Source organism: Neomonachus schauinslandi, chromosome 11, assembly GCF_002201575.2.
Source record: "Neomonachus schauinslandi chromosome 11, ASM220157v2, whole genome shotgun sequence".
NCBI lineage: Eukaryota > Metazoa > Chordata > Mammalia > Carnivora > Phocidae > Neomonachus > Neomonachus schauinslandi.
The window spans coordinates 109,617,168-109,641,933 of record NC_058413.1 but is presented as its reverse complement, the minus strand read 5'-3'; the positions used below and the strand labels follow the sequence as shown (position 1 = coordinate 109,641,933).

Here is a 24,766-nt window from a genome sequence, read left to right as displayed (position 1 = left end):
GCATGATTTCGTATTTCTGTGTAAATAAAACGTCTGGGTAATTTTAATGTTGTTTTTACTGTAAGGGGCCGCTTTTTCCTTTTTGCTAGATTTCTAAATAAATATAAATAAAATATAGTGACAATAATTGTTTTCTTGGATTCAGGCCATAGTGTTTTATATCTGCAATTCAAAATTAGGTTTCCTGAGGGATTTTTATTAATAAAGGTTTTATTTAAAGCCGTATGTGTATGAGACTTAAAGATCATTGGGAAAATCCGTATTTGATTATAATTAACTTTTGCTTAGAAGTAAATCATGTCGTCAGCACAGAACTTCTTACGTACTCTTGTCTCCAGCTTCACCCACAGTTAGGATAAATAAAGCATAACACCACTCACTCAAAGCAGCTCAGTTGCATTTGCAACTGTTACCACTTAACAACCAACTTGCATTTTGAAAACTGCTGTGGGAGTAGTGCGTGTGATCTGAAAACTCTGAAAACTGTCGTGGCGGAAGGACCTTTCATACAAGACCATATCGTGGAAGTACTTCGTAACCGCTTTCAAGCTACAGAGTGAGGTTCTGTCTGGTTAGACTGTAAAGCTAGAAATATTCCATGTAGCGCGTTCTGTGTCCTGCCAGATTCGGTATTGCCCCCCCGGTCGTAACTGCATAGGCCAAAGGGGATTTCGAAGATGAGGAAGAGGAGGAGGTTGGCAGAGGGATTTTCGAGGTGCGGCTTGAGTTTCAGAATCAGGAAATGAGTTGGAGAAGCCGGGGCAGGATGAAAGGCGAGAGCGAGCCCTGGTCGCAGCTCAGAGTTGGCTCATTCTGAGTGAGGCTTTGTTAGCGTGACCTGTAGCTCTCCTTGCTTAGTGGGGGCAGGTTTCGTTTTTTAAATGGCACCATCTTTCTCAGACTGAGAATTGCCTGAATGGTATCTCTTCTTGCAAAGAAGGTAGCATGTTCTTTGGGCATTAGACAGTAGCAGTGTCTTATTGGGTATCTGAATTCTCTAGAATTTGTTATCTTTCAGGGTCTCCTTTGTAGGACTCAATAAAGAATACATGCTTTTTTCCCCCTCACCGTTTTACTTTTCAAGGAAAGGTTGCATTTTTTAAAAATACAGGCTTGATAAATGTCGTATCTCGGCAAGTAGGATTTTCACATAGTGGAATATTAATTTGTTAAGAAAAATGTAATCTTGGAAGACTTGGAAATAAGCTAGATACATTCTTGTGCTCAAGAAACGTGTAATCCAGTGGCAGATACAGATATGAAAGCCCTTACAGTGGTAACTATTGTTAGTGTGTTTAGAAGCCACGAAATTTGTGCAAGTAGATGGTTAAACTGATAATTATAATAGAACATGAAGTGTTTTACAATTAGTATAACTTTTCTGAATATATTTGGGATAAATGCTAGATAGTAGTGTGTAGAAGGGTTAATTTTTTTTGAGGGAGTTACTTTGAAACCTTGAAATAAAAAAATGAATTTATTTTGTGATAATTGCACATTAACATACAATTGTAAGAATTCATACAGAGTATGTGTAGCTTTTACTTGGTTTCTCTTGATGGTAACATATGGCAAAATTATGGTGGAGCATCACAACCAGGGTATTGACATTGATACAGTTAATACTCAGAGTTATCTGTCCTGCTGCCCTGCTGTAGCCATATCCACGCCTCTGGAAACCGCCAGCCTGTTCTGTATTTAATTTGCCATTTCGAGAATCTTATTTTCACTCAGAATAATTCTCTGGAGACACACACAGGTTGCTGTGAGTCTCAGTACTTTGTTCCTTTTTATTGATGAGTGGGTATTCAGATGTACTACCATTTCTTGAACCATTTACCTGTTGAAGGGCGTCTGGGTTATTTTCTGTTTTTGACTATTAGGACGAAAGCTGCTATAAGCAGTTCATGTAGAGATGTTTGTGTGAACATGCACTTTTGTTTTTCTGGGATAAGTGCTCAGGAGTGCAGTTGCCGGGGCGTATGGTGCTCTTGTGCTTGGTTTGTGAAGCACACTGCCCTGCTCTTTTCCAGAACAGCTGTATCATTTTACACTCCCGTCAGCAACATGTGAGTAATCTAGTTGCTCCGCACAGTTGCCTTTGCTTTTGTCATGCTGTTTTATTTTAGCCACTGTCGTAAGTGCATGTGGGTACATCACTGTGGCTTTAATTTGCATTCTGCCAACAGCAGATGTGCTCGAGCATCTTTCATGTGCTCACGTGCTGTCTCTGAATCCTTTGAGGTGAGGTATCTCTTTCTGTGACTTGCTCATTTTCTAATTGGATGGTTTATCTTCTTTTATTAATGAGTTTTGAGAGTTCTTTATATATTACGGATGCTAGTTTTTTGTTAAGTATGAGGTTTGCGAACCTATTCTCCCGCTCTTTCGCTCGTCTTTCCATCCTCTTGATAGGGTCTCCCACAGCTAAATATTTCAATTTTATCAAGTACCACTTAGTAATTTTTTTTCAGGATCTTTTGGTGTCAAGTTTAAGAACTCTGTTTGGTCCTAGTTCTTAAAGATTTTCTCCTCTGTTTTTTTCCGGAGAGTTTTATGGTTTTAAGTCAGTGGTCCACTTTGAGTTAATGTCTGTGTGAAGAGTGAGGCCTCGGGTCACCTTCTTTGCCGATGGATGACCACTTGCTCCGGCACTGTCCACTGCAAAGGGAACTTTTCTTCCTCGAGTTGCTTTGCACTTTGTCAGAGTGGTTGTGTGAACATATGTCTTGGTTCTCTGTCCTCCCACCAGCACCACCTGTTTTCATTGGTTTAGAAATCTTGAAATTGGGAAGACTGACTTCTCCTGCTGTCTTTTCTTTTACAGTTGTTTTCGCTCTTTAGGTTCTTTACCTTTCTCTATATATTTTAGAATAATCTTATCTATGAGTAATGTTGCGGAGCTTTGGATAGGAACTGCATTAACTCTGTATATTGGTTTGGGGAGAATTGACATCTTCGTTATGTTGAGTCTTCCAGTCTGTGAACGTGATATATCTGTCCATTTGTTTAGATATTCTTTGCTTTCTTTCACAGTGTTGTGTAGTTTTCAGCACATAAGTTCTGTACATATTTTGTTAGAGGAACAACTAAGACTTAAAATTTTTTGAGTGATACGAGAGTCAGATCATGTTAAAGGATGACGGTGCTGCGTGGCGAGGGGGAAGACTCCGCGTAGGTTCAGAGGCATGAGGAAGCTGGCGTGCACAGCGCAGGGCAGAGAAGGAGAATCGCGCAGTCAGTGGAGCCAGGTCCGGGGCCTCGATGGGTTTGGCTGCTTTTCCGGGCCCCACGGGAGCGGTACGGCGCTGTGCAGTTCTTCCATGTGCTCCCCCGGGAGAGCTAGTGAGGATGTACTGGATGGCCAGAGACATATGGCAGGACCCAAGCCGGGAGATCCTGCAGTAGCTGAGGTGACACCTGATGACATGGGGAGACAGTGAGTTCAGTCCTCTACATGTTTCACTGTTTGCAGGCTCTTTGAGTGTCTCTTGGGGAACATGCATCAGGTTTATCAGCTCTGTGAGGGTAGCAGTCGCGTCTGTCTTACTGCTTCTCTCTAACGGGAAGTGCGGTGCTAAACACCTGTGTTTAGTGACGAACATTGTATGTTTGTTACATGTCTGTTAAGCAGTTGGAAGTATGGGACCAGAGTAGAGCTCGGGAGACTTGCCAATAGGTGACTGGGTTTTGGTATATCAGTAGTTGATAATCTAATCCACAGAATAAGGTTAAGTAATTCAAGGGGAGTGTTTAGGATTAAAGAATAATGGACTGAATTTAGATCCCAGGGAAAATAAGAGTAGAAGGGATACGCAGAGAACTGAGAGGACTGGTGGTTGTGCCTTGTTGAGTATCAGGATCAAGAGATCTAAGGAAAAAGCCTCAAACGCACACCAGGTCATGACGGGGGCAGTGACTACGACGGGGATTTGGGCTTGGCGGTTATGGCAGCATTGTTCCCAAGTAAGAGTTTGATTATAGAGGTTTCTGCAGGGAGAGGATAGCGTAGGAAAAGCAGTGATGAGGGAAAGGAGAAGAACGTGAAGGAGCTGGGGTCCAGGGAAGCTAAAACTGCCATTGAGCGGAGCACATGAGAGGGAGGGTACTTTATGGAGCACCCTCCCCAACGGATCAGGAGGGAAAGGTTCAGCAGAACGGTCAACAGATTTTCCTTGTGTGGTCACAGGATGCTGCTGGGGATAACTATAAGGGTAGTGGTGGGGTTTTTGTTTTCTAATTAAAATTCAGTTACTTTTTCCTTTATTTTAGAATTAGGGCTCTTGATGGTATTTATAAATCTGTGTTCTTTCTCAAGGAGAGTTTTGAGTTTGTTTTAGTTGCCAATTTTATATGGAGATTGTGGAGGAGGGGAGGGAATTAGGGAGAAAGAGCACAAGGGAGAGTAGTGGGGAGCACTCAGAGGAGGACCCTCCGTTTGAGGAGAGAGAGATGGGGGTCAGGGCTGGAGTGGGGACACATCAGCTACTCTTCAGGGAAAGTTTGACATGGCAGTGTAAGGTCTTTGTATCTTAGCTGACTTTATCGTCTCACCAGGCACACTGTAATTTACTTTCGCGTTTCTGGGGATGATCTTATTCGGAGGATTAACTGAAAAATAATTTAACGAACAGTGTATTTCCTGGTGCTGCCATTACCAATACACGTATAAAACCAAAAATACCTTTCATTTCTGCAGACAGTTTCTATGTTACATGGGGAGCCCGACACGACTCAGGAATAAGGGTGGCCCCAGGACAGCCACTGCCTCCCCATGGAAAACCACTCGGAAAACTGAATTCTGCGGATCTCAAGGATGTTATTAGAAAGGTATAATCTTGGGACGCCTGGGTGTCTCAGTCGGTTGGGTGTCTGCCTTCGGCTCAGGGTCCTGGGATCAAGTCCCGAGTCGGGCTCCCTGCTCAGCGGGGAGTCTGCTTCTCCTTCTGCCCCCCTCGCCCCCCCTCCCCCTTCGCGCGTGCGTGTGTGATCTCACGTGTGTGCGTGTGTGATCTCACGTGTGTGCATGCTCTCTCAGATAAATAAATCTTTAAAAAAAAGAGGAAGGTATAATCTGAATCATGAGTTTGAATTGGGATTTGGTTATGATTGTAGTCATTTAAGAAATAATTGTTGTAAGCTTTCCGAGGCAAACAAAGATTATACAATAGACCGAGCTGGTTCTTGTGGAGTGTGGTCTGTTGTGGTAGATCTGACTAAATGCTCCCGTACTCACACAGATATGGGTAAGATGGCCAAGGTACATGTTGGCAAAATGTATCTGATGTTGGAATTACTAATGAGGTTTAATATTAATTGGAAAATCATCCTAGAGCAGTGGTGTCCAAGTTCAGCGAGCATTAGAATCACTTTGAGAACCAGAAAATACGCTGCCTCCTGGGTCGCAGCCTGAGGAAGTCTCATTCCCCATTTCTCCCGGGCTCCCAGGTGGTGGTGGTGCGCTGGTTCACTGAAACTGAGGCGCACTCTACTAGAGATGTGTTTAGTTCTTTCTTCTTTGTGAAATTGGACAATATAAGAAGGAGAAACAATGTTATATGTATGATGATTTGCTTTGGAAGTGAGTGTGGATTTTATATCCACAAAAGCTCGTGCGGTGCGTGGGATGGATGCTGCCGAGTCTGGGCGTGTTGGAAGTTGTTAAGGCTGCAGCGTCTGGTGTCCCTTACGCTGACACACAGTTGCTGGTGGGGCGGCCCGCACGAGGGTTTTGGATTCATTCCCCTGCAGTGCGCACCAGCAAGAGTTCACAACATTAGGTGTTATGGTCTGCACACACTGATCTGAGTTGAAACAACGAGTAAAATTTCAGAGTTTTTGAAGTTCTTGTAATTAGCCTGCTGTGTCTCCCTACGTTTTACCCGTCGTATCAGCAGTGTCCCGCAGGTATCTGATGACTGTGAGCTCTTGAACGTGTTTGGTATCACACAAGGTTTTTCGTAGAAGAGCTGGATTGCTGGGAGGCCGTGGAGCATAAGATGACACACCGCCACTTAGCCCCTTTTCCAGAGTGTATCAGAAGTGTAAGCCTTCCTCTAGATAACGTGTATGTTATGTAATGGGGCATATATTAATGGTAAAATACTCTTTGTGGTTTTTTAAAAGGGCCTCATTCATTATGGACGAGATAGCCAGAATTTAGATATTTTACTTTTCCAAGAAGTGCTGGAGTATATGTCTCGGATCGACAGGGTGCTGAGCTTCCCTGGAGGCTCCCTCCTCCTGGCAGGACGGAGTGGCGTGGGCCGGCGGACCATTACTTCCCTGGTCAGTCATATGCATGGAGCCGTGCTGTTTTCTCCAAAGATTTCCAGAGGCTATGAACTGAAGCAGTTCAAAAATGATCTCAAACACGTGAGTTACTCAAATCCTTTGCTTTATTTGGTTTTAAAGCACAATTACTTGTTATCCTAAAAGCCTTCGGAGACCATTATGTCTCTGATATACATCGTAGTCTTTAATATGGATGATGATTTTTCCCGTGGTTATTAGAAAATTATATTTTTATGTACAGAGAGGCTAGGTGGACATGGAAGATAAAAGGACAGAATTTATATAGGACACAGGTGGGTGTATTTAAAAATGATCGTCTGTCTTTGCTGTGAAATCATATTAACATTTCCCCAACTGTTTGTTCATGGACTGGATTTACCTTCCAAACTATATGGCTGAAGTTTGATATTTAATTTTGATTACAAAGAAAGAAAGAGAGAAAAAGGAGAAAAGAAAGACGTTATTTGCGTGAAGAATGGCGGTTTTTAACTGGGCCCCACACCTGTAATGGGTGTGAAGACCTCTGTTGTCACTTTCCGCGCAGGTGCTGCATCTTGCAGGGATTGAAGCCCAGCAGGTGGTTCTGCTTCTCGAGGATTACCAGTTCGTGCATCCTGCGTTTCTGGAGATGATCAATAGCCTTTTGTCTTCAGGCAAGTGAATGATTTCTCTTCAAAGAAAAGAAAAGTAATAATGTTACCTTGTGTAAAATTGTGTTTCAGAGCATGTGTGGTATGGGTTTTACTCAGGGGTCCTGGGATTAAGCATGCTTGGAGCTGGAGAATTGAGAAAGCCCATTTTTATAAAATCAGGAGATGGAAGAATTACGTAAGCATGATTATTATTATTATTTTTTAAAGATTTTACTTATTTATTTGAGAGGGAGAGAGAGAGCACGAGCAGGGGGAGCAGCAGAGGGAGAGGGAAACAAGCAGGCTGAGCAGGGAGCCCGACACGGGGCTCAACCCCAGGACCCCGGGATCATGACCTGAGCCGAAGGCAGACGCTTAACCGACTGAGCCACCCAGGTGTTCCCCCAAAATGATTAATGTTGGTGAATGTCCTGAAAAACTGGCCCTCTCATATGCTTTTGGTGGGACCATTATCTGTTACAGTCTTTTGGGAAAGTTATCAGTCAGTGTTGTTTAAAAAAAATGTGCCATACCCTTTAAATATAGCAGCTCTCTTACGTGTAGGAATTTCACCTACAGAAATAGTGGATTTAGCATGCAGGGAAATGCATAGTATAATTCCTAATAAAAATGTGATGGAACCTCACTGTCCATCGTTAGTGGAATAGTTGAATAATGGCCTTAACATGGATATGTAAATACAGATATATTCTCAGTATCTGAGGTCCATGTTTCCCAGATCGCGGTATGCTCTTGTTGTCTCTTGAGTCACCTGACTGTTTTCATGGTTTTCTGGAGAGGATACCTGCAATTTCCTATATTGTCTTCCTTTTCTGAAGAATTTGTGACATTTATTCGAATCTCTTTATGAGTCGTCACTGTTAGAATTGGTAGGAGGTAGCTTAGTTTTAAACTTGGACCAAGATTGTTTTGTTATTTAAGTACAAAGTAAACCTTGTTAAAAGCTAGTTTCCATGATGTGCCTGTCGAACCCTGTGTTTAGTAAATGCTTGTTTTGTGTCATGTTAGGTGGGCTCTGAAATGAAATAGTCTTCTCTTCAGAATGTCACAGCTCTGGTCGAGGAACACGTGTGACTTAGAATAGGAAGTGTCTACATTTGGTGTTCACGTGACTGCAGGCGGGGTCGCTGGTTAGGCAGTCAGCAGGCCAGTCTCCGGCCCAAGTCCTGCAGAGGCAGGTGCTGGAGTGGGGCTGCTGGGGCTCGGGACCTGCTCACAGGACCACTCCTGTCCATGTGTGCGGTGTGTGTCCCTGCATCTTGCTTCAGTCGTCACTAGGTGGAGGCCTGTTCCTTATGGCTGAAACTGGTCCAGCAGAGAGACAGCTTTGTGCTAGGATCCTCGTTTTGTTTTGTGAAAGCAAGCATCCACATAAGCATTAATGCAGTGATTATTGTTTTTACCTTTTTACCTTAAGATAAATTGGTCTTTATTAGCAAGTCGTAACTTCAAAAATCGTAAGTTAAATTTTACCAACATTTTTAGCAAAAAAGTATTTGAAAAATACTTTCAGAGAAAATAGGCCGTTGTCTTGTTTTTCTGTTTCAAATTCTTATTTGCTGTAGTGGATAGTATGTACCTAGAGCTAGGTTTCTTTGCTACATTTAAGGAATCGAAAGTGTCTTGTTGGGGCGCCTGGGTGGCTCAGTGGGTTAAGCGTCTGCCTTCGGCTCAGGTCGTGATCCCAGGGTCCTGGGATCGAGCCCCACATCGGGCTCCCTGCTCTGCGGGAAGCCTGCTTCTCCCTCTCCCACTCCCCCTGCTTGTGTTCCCTGTCTTGCTGTGTCTCCGTCTGTCAAATAAATAAAAAAATAAAATCTTAAAAAAAAAAAAAAGTGTCTTGTTATGGCTGAAATTGAAAGACAGAGCAGATTTCTGTGTGTGTGTGTTTGGGTATGTACAAGCTTGGCAGACAAGACGTGGTCCGGCACCTCTGAGTTGGGCCTGAGGGAAAGTAGGGATGAGGCTGGGATGGGCCCTGTGTGAATGTACTGCCTTGGATGCTCGGCAAAAGGGTTTTTACTTAATCTTACTGGTTCTTGCAAACTTTAAGTATATTGGCTTAATAAATGTTTATTAAACACCTGTTATGTGCCAGGCCCAGTTCTAAATACTGGACTCATAGTTGTAAATAAGACCTAGTTACACTTGTGGTCTTAATCCGGTGTGATTTGCCTTTCACCATTCTGTTGCCTTGTAGCAGGCCCTGGACTAGTTCTGATTTCTAGTACAGGTTTCCATTCATTCATTCATTCATTCATTCATCTAATAAATATTTATGTTCCAGATACTTTGCTAAGGATGTTCTAAGGTTAATATTGAACATGATCAAATTTGTCCTTTGGGAATTCAGAATCTAATTGAGCAGGAAAGGAAAATACTTCATTCATGGTTACGTGATGTGATACATGCTGAACAGTGACATGTTTAGATGTGGGAGAGAGAAAGAGTGCTCTCCCCAGCACCCGGGAAGTCAGCACAGCAGTGTCTCCTGGGACACATGGTAATTTGGGGGGGAAGGTAAAGGCCAGGGGAAGGCTGTGCATATAAATTCCAGGAAGAGGGAGTATTTCATTATATTTATGGGACACAAAGACGTTCACTGAGGCTAGAATACAAGGTCTCGTATGGGAGGGGTGGAGAAGAACCCGCAAAGACAGGTGGACAGCTAGATGGTCCACTGTCTCAAACGGCTTGCTCAGGAGTTTGAGTTTTATCAAATGAAGGCAACAGAGGGAGATTTGTGAGTAACAGAGAGGTGATAGGGTTATGTATTTTTGGAAACAGCCTGAATAAGAGCAGACTGATACAAAAATAGAACAAGTGTTGTGGATGTAAAGTGTGTTTCAGCTGGGGTGATGCAGCTAAAACTCACGAGAAGTGCCGTGTTCCGTAGGTGAAGTTCCTGGACTCTATACCCTGGAAGAATTAGAGCCTTTGCTGTTGCCTCTCAAGGATGAGGCTTCGCAGGATGGTTTTTTCGGACCAGTCTTCAATTACTTCACATATAGTAAGTGACTGTATTGAATTCATCAATTCAAATTCTGGTTCATGTGAAATAAGTACCATTTAATTTGCCATATTTTCTAATGAGGTTGCAAAGGTATCTTAAATCTTGGGTCTATTTGGTAATTTATACTTTTTTCTTTTTTATGGTGCTTTTAGAAAAGCCCAACCAGAAGGGAAAGATGAAAGTGTTTTCATGTTCCTTGGAATATTTACTTCACTGCTTTTGTTCCTGTGTGGTAAAACTAGCGTTCAGAACTTCCTATCTTAGAAAATTATCGAACTGTTTAGATTTTGCCAGACTCTCTAGTTTTTTCTGGCTCAGCAGCTTTCTGATCACAGAAGCGGTTTTATGTGCACTGCAGATACCTCACATTGAAGAAGTCGATAGAAGTCACTAATAATAACACCACCCAGACAGTACTACAACACTTAGCTGCTTTCTTTCCCTAAAAGAACATTTATTACTGAAACAGAGAAGCCGGCTAAAGAGCTACTGTCTGCTCCCTCTCCTTCAAGTTCACAAGGAAACTCCACCAGGCCTCTGAGAAACCGATCATCCCAGTGCTATTCAAAACAGTTTCAGAACATGGATAATGAAGCAAAGTTTCCAAATTCCCTTTCATGAAGGGAAAACAATATTGATGAAACAGGAAAAATGTATTTCTCCTAAAAGAAAATTGGAGATCAATTTGCTTGTGAATATTGAAACCAAAATCCTTGAAAGAAAAATTGTAAAGTAGAATCCAGTTTCACATTTGAAAAGTAACATCCAAACAGCAATCTGGTACATACACTTGCCTTCTTCCTGAACTCCTTCTGCATCTTTTCTCTTAGCATGCACACACAAACACACACACAAGTATTTTTTAACAAAAATAAAAATCATAATTTGTAATATTGCTTAATGGCTCCTACCATTTCATTTTAGAAAATTTTAAACTCATAAAAGCAGACCATATATAGATTTCCCCAGTTGTTATTGTTGTAATGTCCATGGTAATTTTCTTATATTTTTTAGGAATTCAACAAAACTTGCATATCGTCTTGATAATGGATTCTGCAAATTTAAACTTCATAATAAACTGTGAGAGTAATCCAGCTTTGCATAAGAAATGCCAGGTGTTGTGGATGGAGGGTTGGTCAGATAGCAGCATGAGGAAAGTAAGTTTAACATTTAAGTATGGAAATGAAAAATAGCATACTTTCTTTTTGAAGTTACAGATTTTCCTGACTTTGCTTTGGTGTTTGTTATTACATTACCTTAATTGTGGCACTGAATATACATGTTTGAAAACCTCTCTCTTTTCTTTATGCTCTTATATGACATTTTAGTCGAGTGTAGAACTTCATGTTCTTAAGGACTACAGAGGTACTTATTGTACTTTTAAAATTTTATTCATTTCGTTAGCTAGCCTGTGATAAAAACATCGTAGCAATAATTTTAGCCATTTTCTTAAAAAAAATTAAATCTTTTAAAGAATATCTATCATTGTGGTGCTAAGTGTTGGGAGGGGGATGTGTTTGAAGTGTGAACTCATTGAACCATCTTTAAGTGGAAGCCTCTGCCATTGCTTTGTTTGATAAATAATACTTTTCAGGATTATTTCTTTGAATAATATTTATATTCTCGATCATTCATTTCTTCGTTTTTGCGTAAAGAAGTACAGACTATTGCCTATCGTGAGTCAGAGGGAGGACTGTAATTTGAGATAAGAGATAAGGTTTTACAGATGAGATGATAGGTTAGTTAGATTTCAGCAGGTAGATAAAGGACAGGAAAATTATTCCAGTCTTAAGAGGCCACACGAACGAGAGGCTTCATTAAGAAGTAATTATCGGGTCTCTAATATGTGCCACTGTTCTATCTGTTGGGGTTATAGCAGAGAAAAAGCAGATGAAAGTCCCTGCCCTCATGGGGTTTACGAGGTTTTGGGGGGTCGCTGGGGGAACGTCTCCTTCAGGGAGATCCTGAGCCGACAGCGTTACCTGGTGATTCTGAGGGTCAGCCGGAAGCCCAGTCAGCGGTTAGAGTGATTCAGAGGGAGAGTAGTTGGAGATGAGGTCAGGGAAGTAAGAGGACAGCAGTTAGGATGGGGCTTTGTGAGCCATTCTAAGGAGTTTAGCTTTTCCTGGAAACAGGTGAGGGAGACTTTGGAGGCTTTTGACACACCGTTCTAATGTTTTAACAGGGTTACTTTGGCTTCCGGGTTGGGAATAGACTCTCAAAGGCAAGAGTAGAATTAGTTACAAAGCTGTTGTAGTAATCCGGTGAGAGAGAAGGATGGTGTGCATTAGGGATGGAGGAGGAGAGGCGGTGGGAAGTGGTTGGATTCTGAATACGTTTTACTGTAGAAATAACCGAATTTGCTGACAGATTGTACTAAGATGTAAAAGGAGGTGAGGATGCAAGGATACTGCCAAGGATGTTGGCTTAAGTCCCTGGAAGGATGGAGTACGGAGAACAGGAAGACTGAGAAGAGCGTTTTGAGAGGAGGATATGAGGCTTGCAGTTTTAGATGTGTTCTTTACGAGACGTCAGACCTCCAGGCTGCAGGACGGAGAAGGCATCTGGGTATAGGAGTCTGGAGTTCAGGGGAAAGAAGGGTCAGGCATCCAGGATAAAACACTGGGAATTGTCAGAGTATGGGTGGTATTTACAGCTCTGAGAATGAATGATGCCACCAAGGAATGAGCGTTGACTACAAGGTGGAGTCTTGGGCTCTTGTTCAACATGAAGAGGTTGACGTGAAGACGAGGGATCCGCAAAGGATACAGAGAAGGGGCTGCTGTGGGGAAGCGGGGGAGAAACCAGCAGAGTGTGAAGATGAGCAGAAGGCTGCGTTTCAGGGCAGTGGTGCGCACAGGTGGATGGGGCCTGGGGGCTGACTGTGGGCTCCGGCAGCAGGGAGCTCATTGTGAGGCTAAGAAAGCAGTTTCCGTTAGCGGCCGCCAACTGGAATGTGCTCCAGAAACAGTGAGAAGGAGATTGGAGAGAGTGAGTGTGGTCACCTCTTGTGAGGGTTTTTGTTGTAAAGAGACATGGATCAGTAGGAAGGAAGTAGGTAAAAATAATACTTGTTTTTTTAAAACTTGTAAGGTGGGACATACTATTGCATGTTCCTATGCCGTCGGGAATGCAAACAAGGAAGTAAGAACGTGGGAAAGGCAGGGGAACATTGTGCAGCCGTGTCATGGCCTGGTGCACAAGTGAGAGGACTAGGGACTGGCCCCTGCAGCGAAGAAAGCAGGGCGCGGGGGCCCAGCTCCAGGTGAGTGGGCAGGTGTGGTATCAGGGCGTGGTGCACAGGCTTCTGATGGTTTCTCTTTTCTCAGTGAGCGACAGCAAGGTGATGAGTTGAGAGAAAAGCCGAGGGGAGAGTTTGTGGGGCCCTGAAGGGATGCAAGAAGATACGCAGAACAGTTTGGACGAGTGAAAGAGGGGGAGGCTGAGGAGAAGGGGGTACGAGGGCTGGGTGGCATAGGGCTGGCGTGCGCTAGCGATCAGAGAGTTGAGCGGAGGCCAGTCAGCGTGGGCGCTCACTTGCACTTGGCCGGCATTGGGGCTTTGTGACTCGAGAACAGCCGAGTGAGTGAGGGCCGAGGGAGTTGCGAGCTCGAGATAGGAAGACGGTGAACGACAGTGTGGCGATTTTCAAATTCATACATCGCAGGTCTTAGTGGGGCATGAGGTTTATTGGCCTTACGAAGGGAATGAGCTGGGGCTGGCTGGGATATTTGCAAGTGAGATGATGGAATGATTTCAGTTCTTGTTAGTGACACGGTCTCAGGGTCTGACCATTGGCGGTAGGGCGTGATTAGCTGAGGAAAAGGTGGTGGAGAAGACACCAGAAGGACAGGAGTTGAAGGAATTGAGAGGTGAAGGTATTAATAGGAATTAATAGAGTTAATATGCCATTTTTATCTCCGAGGGGGAAAATGGAGGTAGAGGGGAGTGTGGGCCAATCCAGCCAGGAACACTTTGCAGATGGAGGGTGTTGTTTGGGGCTGGAGCATTGTTTTGTCACCCAGCTTTATTGAGATACAAACTGATAAATAAAAGTTGTATGTATTTAATGTGTACGGTGTGATGTTCTGATATATGTATATCTTGTGCGATGTTTACACAATCAAGCTAATTCACAGAAGGGATAGACTATTTTTTTTTTTTTTAAAGATTTTATTGATTTATTTGAGAGAGAGAATGAGAGAGAGCACATGAGAGGGGGGAGGGTCAGAGGGAGAAGCAGACTCCCTGCCGAGCAGGGAGCCCGATGCGGGACTCGATCCAGGGATTCCAGGATCATGACCTGAGCCTAAGGCAGTCGCTTAACCAACTGAGCCACCCAGGCGCCCAGGGATAGACTATTTTAAAGAAAGCAAGTTTCCTAAGAAAAAAAATTCAGTTTATTTGAAAGGATAAATTTGAAATACTCTCCCAAAGGCTCCAGGGTTTTGGCAGAAATCAGTGAAGATGTTTGAGGAAAAAACAGTACTCTCTGGTCACGAACCATGGCACTTTCAAATTCTTCGTCAGTAAAGGGGTCTTTTTTGTGATATTGTGTTTAGTCTGGGAGATTCAGAAGGTGAGGCTTTGACCCACATACCTGGACTCCTTGGGCTTCCTGTTGCAAAAATGTCCGTGTTCTGCTACTTTAATTTTCTTCCTGGGTGGGAAACTAAGAGTATTTTACTTCTGGTTTTTTTTTGTATATTTTAAATGAGTACTCTTATTATATTATCATACTTTCCATTATAATAATGGGATCTGTTTATGAAACTTGATCTTACTTGTGATAGTGGCAGAATTCTATTGGTAGCTCGACAACAGTTTTTAAGATTATCAATTATGAAACTGTTAATTACCAATTGTGGAGTTCTTTTCATTTACGTTTAGTTCCTTCTTATTCAGGAGACCTCAGAATGCTTACTATCCCTCTATGCCCTGATGCCAAATAAAGCTTTTTATTTTTCTTATTGTATGATTTTAAATGGCATTTGTGATTATTTTCTAATTCAATCCAAACTGTGAGCTCCTTCATTTCATATGGTCTAATCATTTTTCAAGTGAGGTGTTGTCAGTAATTTGCGATCAATTAATGGTTGATGTGTGTCAAAAATCTTGTCTAGGAAATATTCTAGAATATTAGAACTCTAAAAATTCTGAAGATGGATATATTCATTATTTCTCTTACTCTAGTAAGAAACCTAGTAGAAAAGTGTTCTTTTTATTTTTAACCTTTGATACTGGATTTATTTAAACTTTTTCCTATTGAGTTGAGGTTTGAAGAAATGCTCTTCCTGTTTTAGATACCTGAAATGTTATTCAGTGAAACAGATGGCGAAGAAAAATACAGCGACAAAAAAAGGAAAGAAGAAAAGAAAAAAAACTCAGGTAGTATTTTGATGAAATTGACTTTGTAAAATAATTGCCATTTTTTTGGTGTCATAGATTCGTTAAAGATTCACAGTGATTGTGAATTTGAATAATGATAAACTAGCATAAAGCCTTTTTTTTTTTTTTAAAGATTTATTTATTTGTTTGAGAGAGAGAGAGAGAGAGGGAGGGGCAGAGGGAGAGGGAGAGAGAATCCCAAGCAGACTCTGCACTGAGTGTGGAGCCTGATGCGGGGCTCGATCCCAGGACCCTGAGATCACGACCCGAGCTGAAACCAAGAGTCGGACGCTTTTAACTGACTGTGCCACCCAGGTGTCTCCTAACAAAGATTTCTTTTGATGAAAACTAAACTAAAGCTCTCTGTATTTATAAACTCGTGTTTATGTCATTTTCTGCAGGACCTAACTCATTATCTATTGTTTACATTTAAGAAGTTAAACAATTATATTCTTGACCTGGATGATCGGATGTTCTACTTACATTGTCTGGGGTCTTTGGCTAGAAGGCTAAGCTTCTCTGTTAGTTTTCACTTTTCACTTAGCTATGTCACAGCATGCAACTCACACATGAAAACGTTTTAGGGTGTTGTTTGAGTGTGGACACAATATTTTCTTAATTATACTTTCATTATTTTTTCCAGTTCCAAATTAATTTTGAATGTGGTTTTTTTTTTTTTTTTTTTTTAGTATCCTAGCGCATTCATTAATTTATTTATTTTACCATCTAGTCACCAAATAGTTATTGAACTTGTTTTACCTTAGGTACTGGGCTGGATACTAGAGATGACTTAGGAGCTCCTACCGTACTAAAGAATAGCAAGAGTTATGTTCTATATAAACATAAACTCTGATACAGTGAGATAAATGATGGTAGGAGTTGATATGAAGAGCCTTTGAAAGTGAGACAGCTTACTAGCAGATGTTGCAGCAAATGGACATGGGCAGATGGGCAGTTTGGAGAAGAGTGACTAGCATGGAAAAAGCTCCGAGAAATAAACGAGCTATTTTACTGGATCTGTGAGCAGCCCAACGGCTGAGACATGGACGTGTGAGCAGTAGAGTACTAGGTGAAGAGAAGGCAGGCGGCTTCAGTAATGGCAAGCCTCCCGTGTCGTGCTAAGGAATTTGGATTCTGAGACTTGGGTGATCTGCGGTCATGGAGCGATTTTAGCAGAGACGTAACCAGAGTCTTGCTGTAGAAACAGAAGTGTCTGGGTCCATCCTTTTCCTCAATTACTGGAAACTAGGGGGGTGTAAGGAGAAAGACTGAAGGCGATCAGAGCCCTGTGGAAGGCCACTGCAGTAATCCAAGAGGAAGGAATGGACTTGGGGGCATCAGGGGGCACTCTAAGGGGACCCCTTAGAGGAAGGAGGACGCAAGGACGTTTCTTGGGGTTCTGGCTTAGAACAGTGATGAGAAGTTGACTTTACTGACCGAGGTAGAGAATATGAAAGAACATAGATTGAGGTGATGAGAGGAAGATAACATATTTAGTAATGGATGTGTTGCATCCTGTGTGAACTGACTTGTCATTTTTTGGCTTTTGAGGTCCTGTTTCGCCGTGTGTCAAATGACAGTGGACCTGTGTTTCTTGGTTTGGTATCTCTTTTCCATTCAAGGAGCTTTTATTGTGTTTGCTTCTAGATTACAAGTTCTGTAGTTCCAACTAATTTATATGCTATGACAACCTGTAGATTTCTCTCTCTCTTTTTTTTTTAAGATTTTATTTATTTGAGAGAGAGAGCATGAGATAGAGAGAGAGAGACCATGAGAGGGGGGAGGGTCAGAGGGAGAAGCAGACTCCCCGCTGAGCAGGGAGCCCGATGCGGGACTCGATCCCGGGACTCGAGGATCATGACCTGAGCCGAAGGCAGTCGCTTAACCAACTGAGCCACCCAGGCGCCCCTAGATTTCTCTCTCTTACAGCAATAAAAGTGTTCAGAGCAAATATGTCACAGTGGACAGATAGAGACCACTGAAATTAAGTAATTCAAAGTCATAAGGAACATGGGAGCTGCGAATAGATGTACCTTTATGCAGAGATGATACCTCGTAGTTATAGTTCTGTAGGTGGAAATATCTGGTATGAAATAAATGTAGTTAAGATGATTTTCTCTAATTCGCAATAGATCATATATATGTTAAATCATTTTGTTTTCTCTTTCTAGTTGATCCTGATTTTCTAAAATCATTTTTATTAATCCATGAATCTTGTAAAGCATATGGTGCTACCCCAAGCCGATACATGACCTTTTTACGCGTGTATTCTGCCATCAGTAGCAGCAAGAAAAACGAACTATTAAAAAGACAAAGTCATTTGCAGGTACAATATTGGTAATCTCAAATTGTTTTACTTATCTGTGGGGTACAAGGATTTATGTATATTATAATCCATTGCCTGTGGCATGTATTTGGTTTGAATGAGTACGGTATTACAGGCCTTAATACAATCTCACCTACCCGTATTGCTCATAGGTTTACTAACGGTTTTGTAATTTTTATTTAGATTCAGTAATTGTTCTTTTTCTCCACTGGATGGTATTTATGTGCTTTTTTGATAGTTTATGGTGATCTTTAAAAGTTTCTTTAAAATCAAAGTGCATTTAGAAATTCAGAAATGTCTATTATTAATTGAAGCATAATATCTGAGATTAAGCTTTATAATAACCTTTAAAATTAAAATTATACCTTATAAAATAATACTTTTATCTATGTCAGTACATTCTGAACAGTTGTCTTTCTCCATTTCTGTAGTTACAGAGCTTCAACTTCAATGTGGCATTAAAATGCCAGCCTCGGAAGCTGTCGGAGAGCATTTCCTCTCCAAAGTCGTAGTGTCTCTCTGTTAGTGTCATAAGTAGGATCCACCCTAATCATTGACAAAGTTATCTTTACCCCTCTTTCATTCAGAGCAAGCCACTAACTATACTTGCTTTGGGAAGGTCATTTTCTTGATTTAGTTGTCTGGGGTGCTTTGGGTAAATTACATAGACTTGTTGACCTGCAACTTAATTGGGTCAGTTAGATAAAGAACCAGCATGATGCTGTCCTCTCTGTTGGGTGCTCAGTAAATACTGGTTATATTGCTTTTTGCCACTACTGTCTCCCGAAATCTTCTCATTTGTTAGGTGACAAAAACCCAACTCATATTATAGGAGAGGGGGAATATTTTCGTGTTCATTCCTTGGATTACTCACGGGTAGTGGGATGGGGTGGAGTAATGGCCAGCTCAGGGTCAGACGTCCACCCAAGTGTAGGCCTTGAGTCCTTTTACGTAGTCAGGGAGACTGAGAAGTGGAAAAGCTTTGCCGAGTTTTCCCTCGCTTTCTGTTTTCTCTCCCACAGACTTCAGTGGGTAAAAATCCTGGTCTTGAAGCTCCCAAGTATGTGTTGATCTGTTCGGCTTTACTGTGACACTTTAAAGTCTGTTTTTCTTTTATGTCTCTGTGGAGTCTTGTACCTTAATGGGTATATGGTGGAATAAGTCATTATAATTAGCAGTAAGGAGCTACCCAAGTCCACCTGCAAGTGTTTGATGTGTACACACATAGGTTTTTCCTTGACTCTTTCTTAAAGATACCCCATTGTATATATATCCCACATCTTCTTTATCCGTTCATCAGGATAAAGAGTATAAAATTCCTTTTTTTTTTAATGTTGGTTAATTTTATTGATACAGGCTGGTGTGTCTAAACTGAATGAAGCTAAAGCTCTTGTGGACGAGCTGAACAGAAAAGCTGGAGAACAAAGTGTGTTACTTAAAACTAAGCAAGACGAAGCAGATGCTGCTCTGCAAGAGATCACAGTGTCAATGCAGGTAACGCTTTGAAGGAGCACGAAAATGCAGACTGTAGGGAGACCACATCTGCCTGATTATTACTGTGAAAACTTACATTTTTACTTACGTGGATTTAAAAAATACTGCTTGTCTGTGCTGAGTCAGGCTGATGGTATTAAGTACTTGAGCTTTTGTGGAAAAGCATAGTATTTTCCCATGTTATTTTAAAATCATAGCTATATTCTTCTCAATTCACCATATACTAATATATCTAAACCCTGTAAATATATAACATTTTACGTTGGTATAGATTTGTCTGTAAGCGATTTTATTTGTTTACCCTCTGCTAGTTAAGTTGAGATTTCCTTTTATTTTTTAAAAAATTATCTCCTTCAGGCTTCAAGGGTTTTTTTCTCCTGCCTTTAATATTCTCAAGATTTACAAAATAAGTCTTTATTCATTTTACTTGTACTTTCATGATACTTTAATATTTTGATTCTATCCACTTTTTGCCATTGCCTTGCCTTTGTCGAACCTTTCAGAGGAGACGTCTTTGACGTTCTTGTCCGCGCAGGCGCTGTGTCCGCGTGCCCTCCCAGGCTGCTCTGTGCTGACCCCCGTGACATCCATCTCCCTCGTCCTTCAGCCCTACTCTCTCATCTGAGCTTCAGACTCAAATCCCCAATAATCTGCTAGACGTGTCTTCTGAGACGTCTCTGAGCTTTATGGCTGGGTCACATTCCAGTGTGTATGTGTATTCTATCCCACATCTTCTTTATCGGTGCACACTTGGGCTGCTTCCATAATTTGGCGATTGTAGATAATGCTGCTGTACACATTGGGGTGCATGTGCCCCTTTGAATTAGTGTTTTTATATCCTTTGGGTAAATACCCAGTAATGCAATTCCCGGGTCGTATGGTAGCTCTATTTTCAACTTTTTGAGGAACCTCCACACGGTTTTCCAGAGTGGCTGCACCAGCTTGCATTCCCACCAACAGTGTAGGAGGGTTCCCCTTTCTCCGCATTCCCGCCAACACCTGTTGTTTCTTGTGTTGTTGACAATATAGCTAATTGTTCAAGACAGAACTTATAAATTATATTAGACATATGTTCTCTCAGTCCCTACCTTTCATGAATCACTAAGTTCTGTAAGTTTATCTTCTTGATTATATCTCATATATGTTTGTCCATCTCCATGTTGGTGACTATTAAGCTTACTGCAAGTCTAATGCCTCTTTTAATTAAAATTAACTTCAATATTTAATAGACTAATGTATAAATCTCAATAAAAGGAAGTGGCACAAAAACTCATAAAATAATAAGGTTGGAAGAATTATGATTTAAAGACTTACTACTGAGGGATGCCTGGGTGGCTCATTTGGTTGAGCGTCTGCCTTCGGCTCAGGTCATGATCTCAGGGTCCTTGGATCGATTCCCGCATCGGGCTCCCTGCTCAGGGCGGAGTCTGCTTCTTCCTCTCCCTCTGCCTGTCGCTCCCCCTGCTCACGCTCTCTCTCTCGCTTGCTCTCTAAGTAAATAAATAAAATATTAAAAAAAAAAAAAAAAAGACTATTGAGCTATAGTGATCCAGGCAGTGTGATACTGGTGTAGTGATAATCAGACAGATCATTGGAACACTATGAAGTTCAGAAATAAACTAAAACTTGAATTGATTTTATACAAAATGCCAATTAAATGGGGAAAGGATGGTCTTTTTAAAAAATGGTATTTAAATATCCATGTAGAGAAAAATAAACAAGACCTTTACTTTAAACTTGTATAAAAATTAACTGAATATGGGTCCTAGATCTAAATGTACAGCATAAAATTATAAAACTTTGGAAGAAAACAGGAGAAAATGATGTTGGGTGAGACAAAGATTTTTTAGATGTGATACCAAAATAGAAGAAGAAGAAAAATGGATGAAATTGGACCCTATCGAAATTAAAAACTTCTCCTTTGTGAAATAAGTTCTGAAGAAAATTAAAAAGCAAGTCACAGACTGGGAGAAATTATTTACAAAACATAAATCTGATAAATGACTTGTATCCAGAATATACAGAAACCATTAGAACACAATAATAAAACTAAAAGTCTAATTTAAAAATGAGCAAAAGATTTGAAGATCTTGTGTTGTGTCAACAACACAAGAAACAACAGGTGTTGGCGAGGATGGGGAGAAAGGGGAACCCTCCTACGCTGCATGGTAGAAGACATAGGAAGGGCCAGTAAACACACAGAGAGATGCTCAGCATGGTCAGTCATCAAGAAATGTAATCCCCTTGTTTCCAGACATTTTCTTCCAACTTCTGTTGTCGTGACCGAAACACTCCCAAGTTCTGTTAAGTTCTGATCCTTTGCAGGTGATCTTTTTCTTTTTTCCTCTCTTGAGACTTTGTGGAAGTCATTGTTCTGAAGGTGACATGATCTGCCTTGGCTTAGGTTTCCTTTCATTCACTGTGTTGGACACCGTGTGGATTCTGCCCCAGGACACTTCTCTCCGCAGTCCGGGAAGTGTCCTTACTGCGTGTGGCCATACTCCCCTCCCTCCATGTCTCTGTCTTCCCTTCCTGGATGCTTGTTACTTGGACTGTGGACTTCCCTGACTGCTTCTCTGATTCTCTTATGTTTTCTCACCTTTTTCCTTCTCTTTTTGCTCTACTTCCTTTAAAAATTCTTCATTTTCTAATTCACCTCTTGAGCTTTTCATTCCTGCTCTGATGTTATCTCTCAGGAGATGCTTCCTTTTGGCAGCGTCCCTTTTTTTTTTTGAAGATTTTATTTATTTATTTGACACAGAGAGAGAGAGATAGCAAGGGCAGGAACACAAGCAGGGGGAGTGGGAGAGGGAGAAGCAGGCTTCCCGCCAAGCAGGGAGCCCGATGCGGGGCTAGATCCCAGGATGCTGGGATCATGACCTGAGCCGAAGGCAGACGCTTAATGACTGAGCCACCCAGGCGCCCCTGCAGCGTCCCTTTTTATTGGTCTCTTTCATTGTTGCCTCATCTCTCCTTAGCCCTCGGAGGGTACTTTATGAAATCTTCTATTTCCCACTCTATTTTCTTATGTACTTTTTCATACTTGATTGTTTTATTCTTATTCACAAAAGAAGCTTTCTTTTTGAGTTTGGTCGTCTTCATTGGAAATCTGAGTGTGGGTAGGGTTCTTAAGGACTGTGAGCTTCACAGGAGGATTATCTAGACTGACTTGAATGACATAATCAAGATTTCCCCTGATATGCCAAAATAATTCCATTGGCATTTGGGAAACTTTCAAAAGCAGTAACATTTCCAGATACATAATGGTTATGTACACATTCAGTGTTTCCAGGATAATTTTATTGAGTACCTGACCTGGTAAGTAGTGTAATAGAAAATCAAATGTAATTTTCATACTATAAAACTTTAGCATCACTTTTTCCTCAAGGTATTTTGGAAACAAATTACTATAAAGATTTATGTAAAGCAGACAGCCATTTTTATTATTAAAAAATACCTGTCACCTCCTTACCTTTGAAGAGTAATTTGAAATATGAAACAAGTGAAGGCTGTGTGAAGGATAATGCTGTTGATGAAAGGAGACCATTGAGCAGTGCGTGTGCCCATGTGCCCTCAGACTGGCGAGCTGCAGTCGGACTCGGACGGCTGTGCTGCCCTGTGGTCGGCCCCCCGCAGAAGGGTTTTTTATGACGGTAGCTAGCTGTCTTGCCTAGCTGAGACACAGAAGAGTCGCTGGGTATCTTGTATGCTAGTAATTTTGCTTAACTCTAAGTAGACATTTCTGTTCATTATTTTATAACAAAGTATAGTCTGGAGAGAGAGCTAAATATCAAACTGTGTGAACTTGCAAAGGTTGCAGTTCCAGGTCTGTGACTTGAGAAAAGTACAGATTAAATACTGTAAAATCCTGGAGTAGGGCTCACGTCCAGGTGGCAGAACAACACGCGTGCTGGGCCTTGGAGGATGTTTGCGTGTGTGATGGAACACCACGTGAGTTCCCTTCTGAGGAGCCCACGGTTCCAGTTGCACTGATATGTAAGGGAGTTCAGGGTGGGATGTGGAGGAGTTGGCCGGTGCCCTGAGTCTCAGCTTCGGCTCCAGATTGGAGCCACCTGGTGCGTCTTTAGATCTTTCTGCGCCCGCCTGCACCCAGATGAAGTATTTCGATAAACTTGGCAACAGAGCACCAGGTATTCGTTCTTAAGCTCCCTGGGTGATCAGAATGTGGTTGAGAACCACTTACGTAAGGACTCTTGAAAGATTTCTTGACAAATTTCCTCCTTCCATATGTGGGATCCTTGATACTTGCATGCATGAACAGAGAGTTCACGTGTTATTAGTATATAATTTACTGTTCTTTGAATCTGTACTGATTTTTGTTGATTTATTTACCGTCATATTGTATCATGATTTCAATTTTTGTCTAAAGTGTAGAAACACAAACTTCTAATACACTGTAGTCTCTAAGAGCTGTTAGTCTTTACTGTTAGAATTATAGAAGACTTTAGGGCGCCTGGGTGGCTCAGTTGGTTAAGCGACTGCCTTCGGCTCAGGTCATGATCCTGGAGTCCCAGGATTGAGTCCCGCATCGGGCTCTCTGCTCAGCAGGGAGTCTGCTTCTCCCTCTGACCCTCCCCCCTCTCATGTGCTCTCTCTCTCAAATAAATCAATAAAATCTTTAAAAAAAAAAAATTATAGAAGACTTTAGTTTGTTCATTTATGAGATGAGCATAGTAGTACCAACCTCTCTGAATTATTTATTCCAAGTGTTAAATGTATATTATGATAATTTTCTAAGTTTTGCAATTCTGAGTTGCTTGGTTTTATATAATAAGCATTTATTGCTTTGCTATTTGGAAACATTAAAACAAATAAAGCATAGAAACTTCCTGATAGTAAATACGTAGTAAATTATAACATTCATTTCCCAGGCATCTTAGAAACTTTCATGTCAATTAACATTAGGAAAACATTTAATAGAAGATGTTATTTTAAAATAATTTATATTTTTGATATCATGCTTTAAAATATCAAGTGCATGAAAATTAATTGGAATACCATTTAAATATTCCTCTAGGATGCTAGTGAGCAAAAGACAGAACTTGAAAGACTGAAGCACAAAATAGCAGAAGAAGTTGTTAAAATTGAAGAAAGAAAAAACAAAATTGACGATGAATTAAAGGAGGTGCAGGTAGGCTACAGCGGAGCGTTGTCTGACTCCCGGCTGTGTCTGGGAGTTCTAGCAGTATTAGCAAGCATGGGTTCCAACCGAATGGTCTTCATGGAAGAGACGCAGGAAGCAAGGTCGGCGGGGAGAAGGGAGGTCATCAGAAACCATCCGCGTTCCTGTGAGCCATGTTGTTTGAGTGTCGAGGAGAAAAATGTGTTGTAGGGAAATTAAGTCAAACTCTCAGGCTCTTTTTTGGCTCCTCACTAGGTTATTAGCCAGCTAGTCATAGAATATAAGGAGCCTCTTGAAAATGGCAAATTGTCTCAAAACAAATGGGATTTTTTCTAAATTAGACTCTTGCAGTTATGGTGGTAAGAATTTGAAGATTTTGTATTTTGTGTGTTTCAAAGCATTTTGATAATTTGAAGAGAAAGGATATTAATAACGAGTTATTTTTAATAAAATGA

At 41.4% G+C, this 24,766-nt stretch overlaps 1 protein-coding gene across 2 annotated transcripts in view; it reads left to right on the top strand.

Moving 5' to 3' along the window:
• DYNC2H1 (dynein cytoplasmic 2 heavy chain 1) overlaps positions 1 to 24,766 on the top strand; it is a 301,460-nt gene that overhangs the window by 72,550 nt on the left and 204,144 nt on the right. For both annotated transcript variants that reach the window (XM_021696303.1, XM_021696302.1), the window contains exons 48-56: positions 4,700 to 4,830; positions 6,127 to 6,375; positions 6,839 to 6,947; positions 9,844 to 9,957; positions 10,975 to 11,117; positions 15,264 to 15,348; positions 17,520 to 17,674; positions 19,031 to 19,168; positions 24,207 to 24,320. In XM_021696303.1, the coding sequence (XP_021551978.1) occupies positions 4,700 to 4,830; positions 6,127 to 6,375; positions 6,839 to 6,947; positions 9,844 to 9,957; positions 10,975 to 11,117; positions 15,264 to 15,348; positions 17,520 to 17,674; positions 19,031 to 19,168; positions 24,207 to 24,320 (1,238 nt within the window). The remainder of the gene's footprint in view (positions 1 to 4,699; positions 4,831 to 6,126; positions 6,376 to 6,838; positions 6,948 to 9,843; positions 9,958 to 10,974; positions 11,118 to 15,263; positions 15,349 to 17,519; positions 17,675 to 19,030; positions 19,169 to 24,206; positions 24,321 to 24,766) is intronic.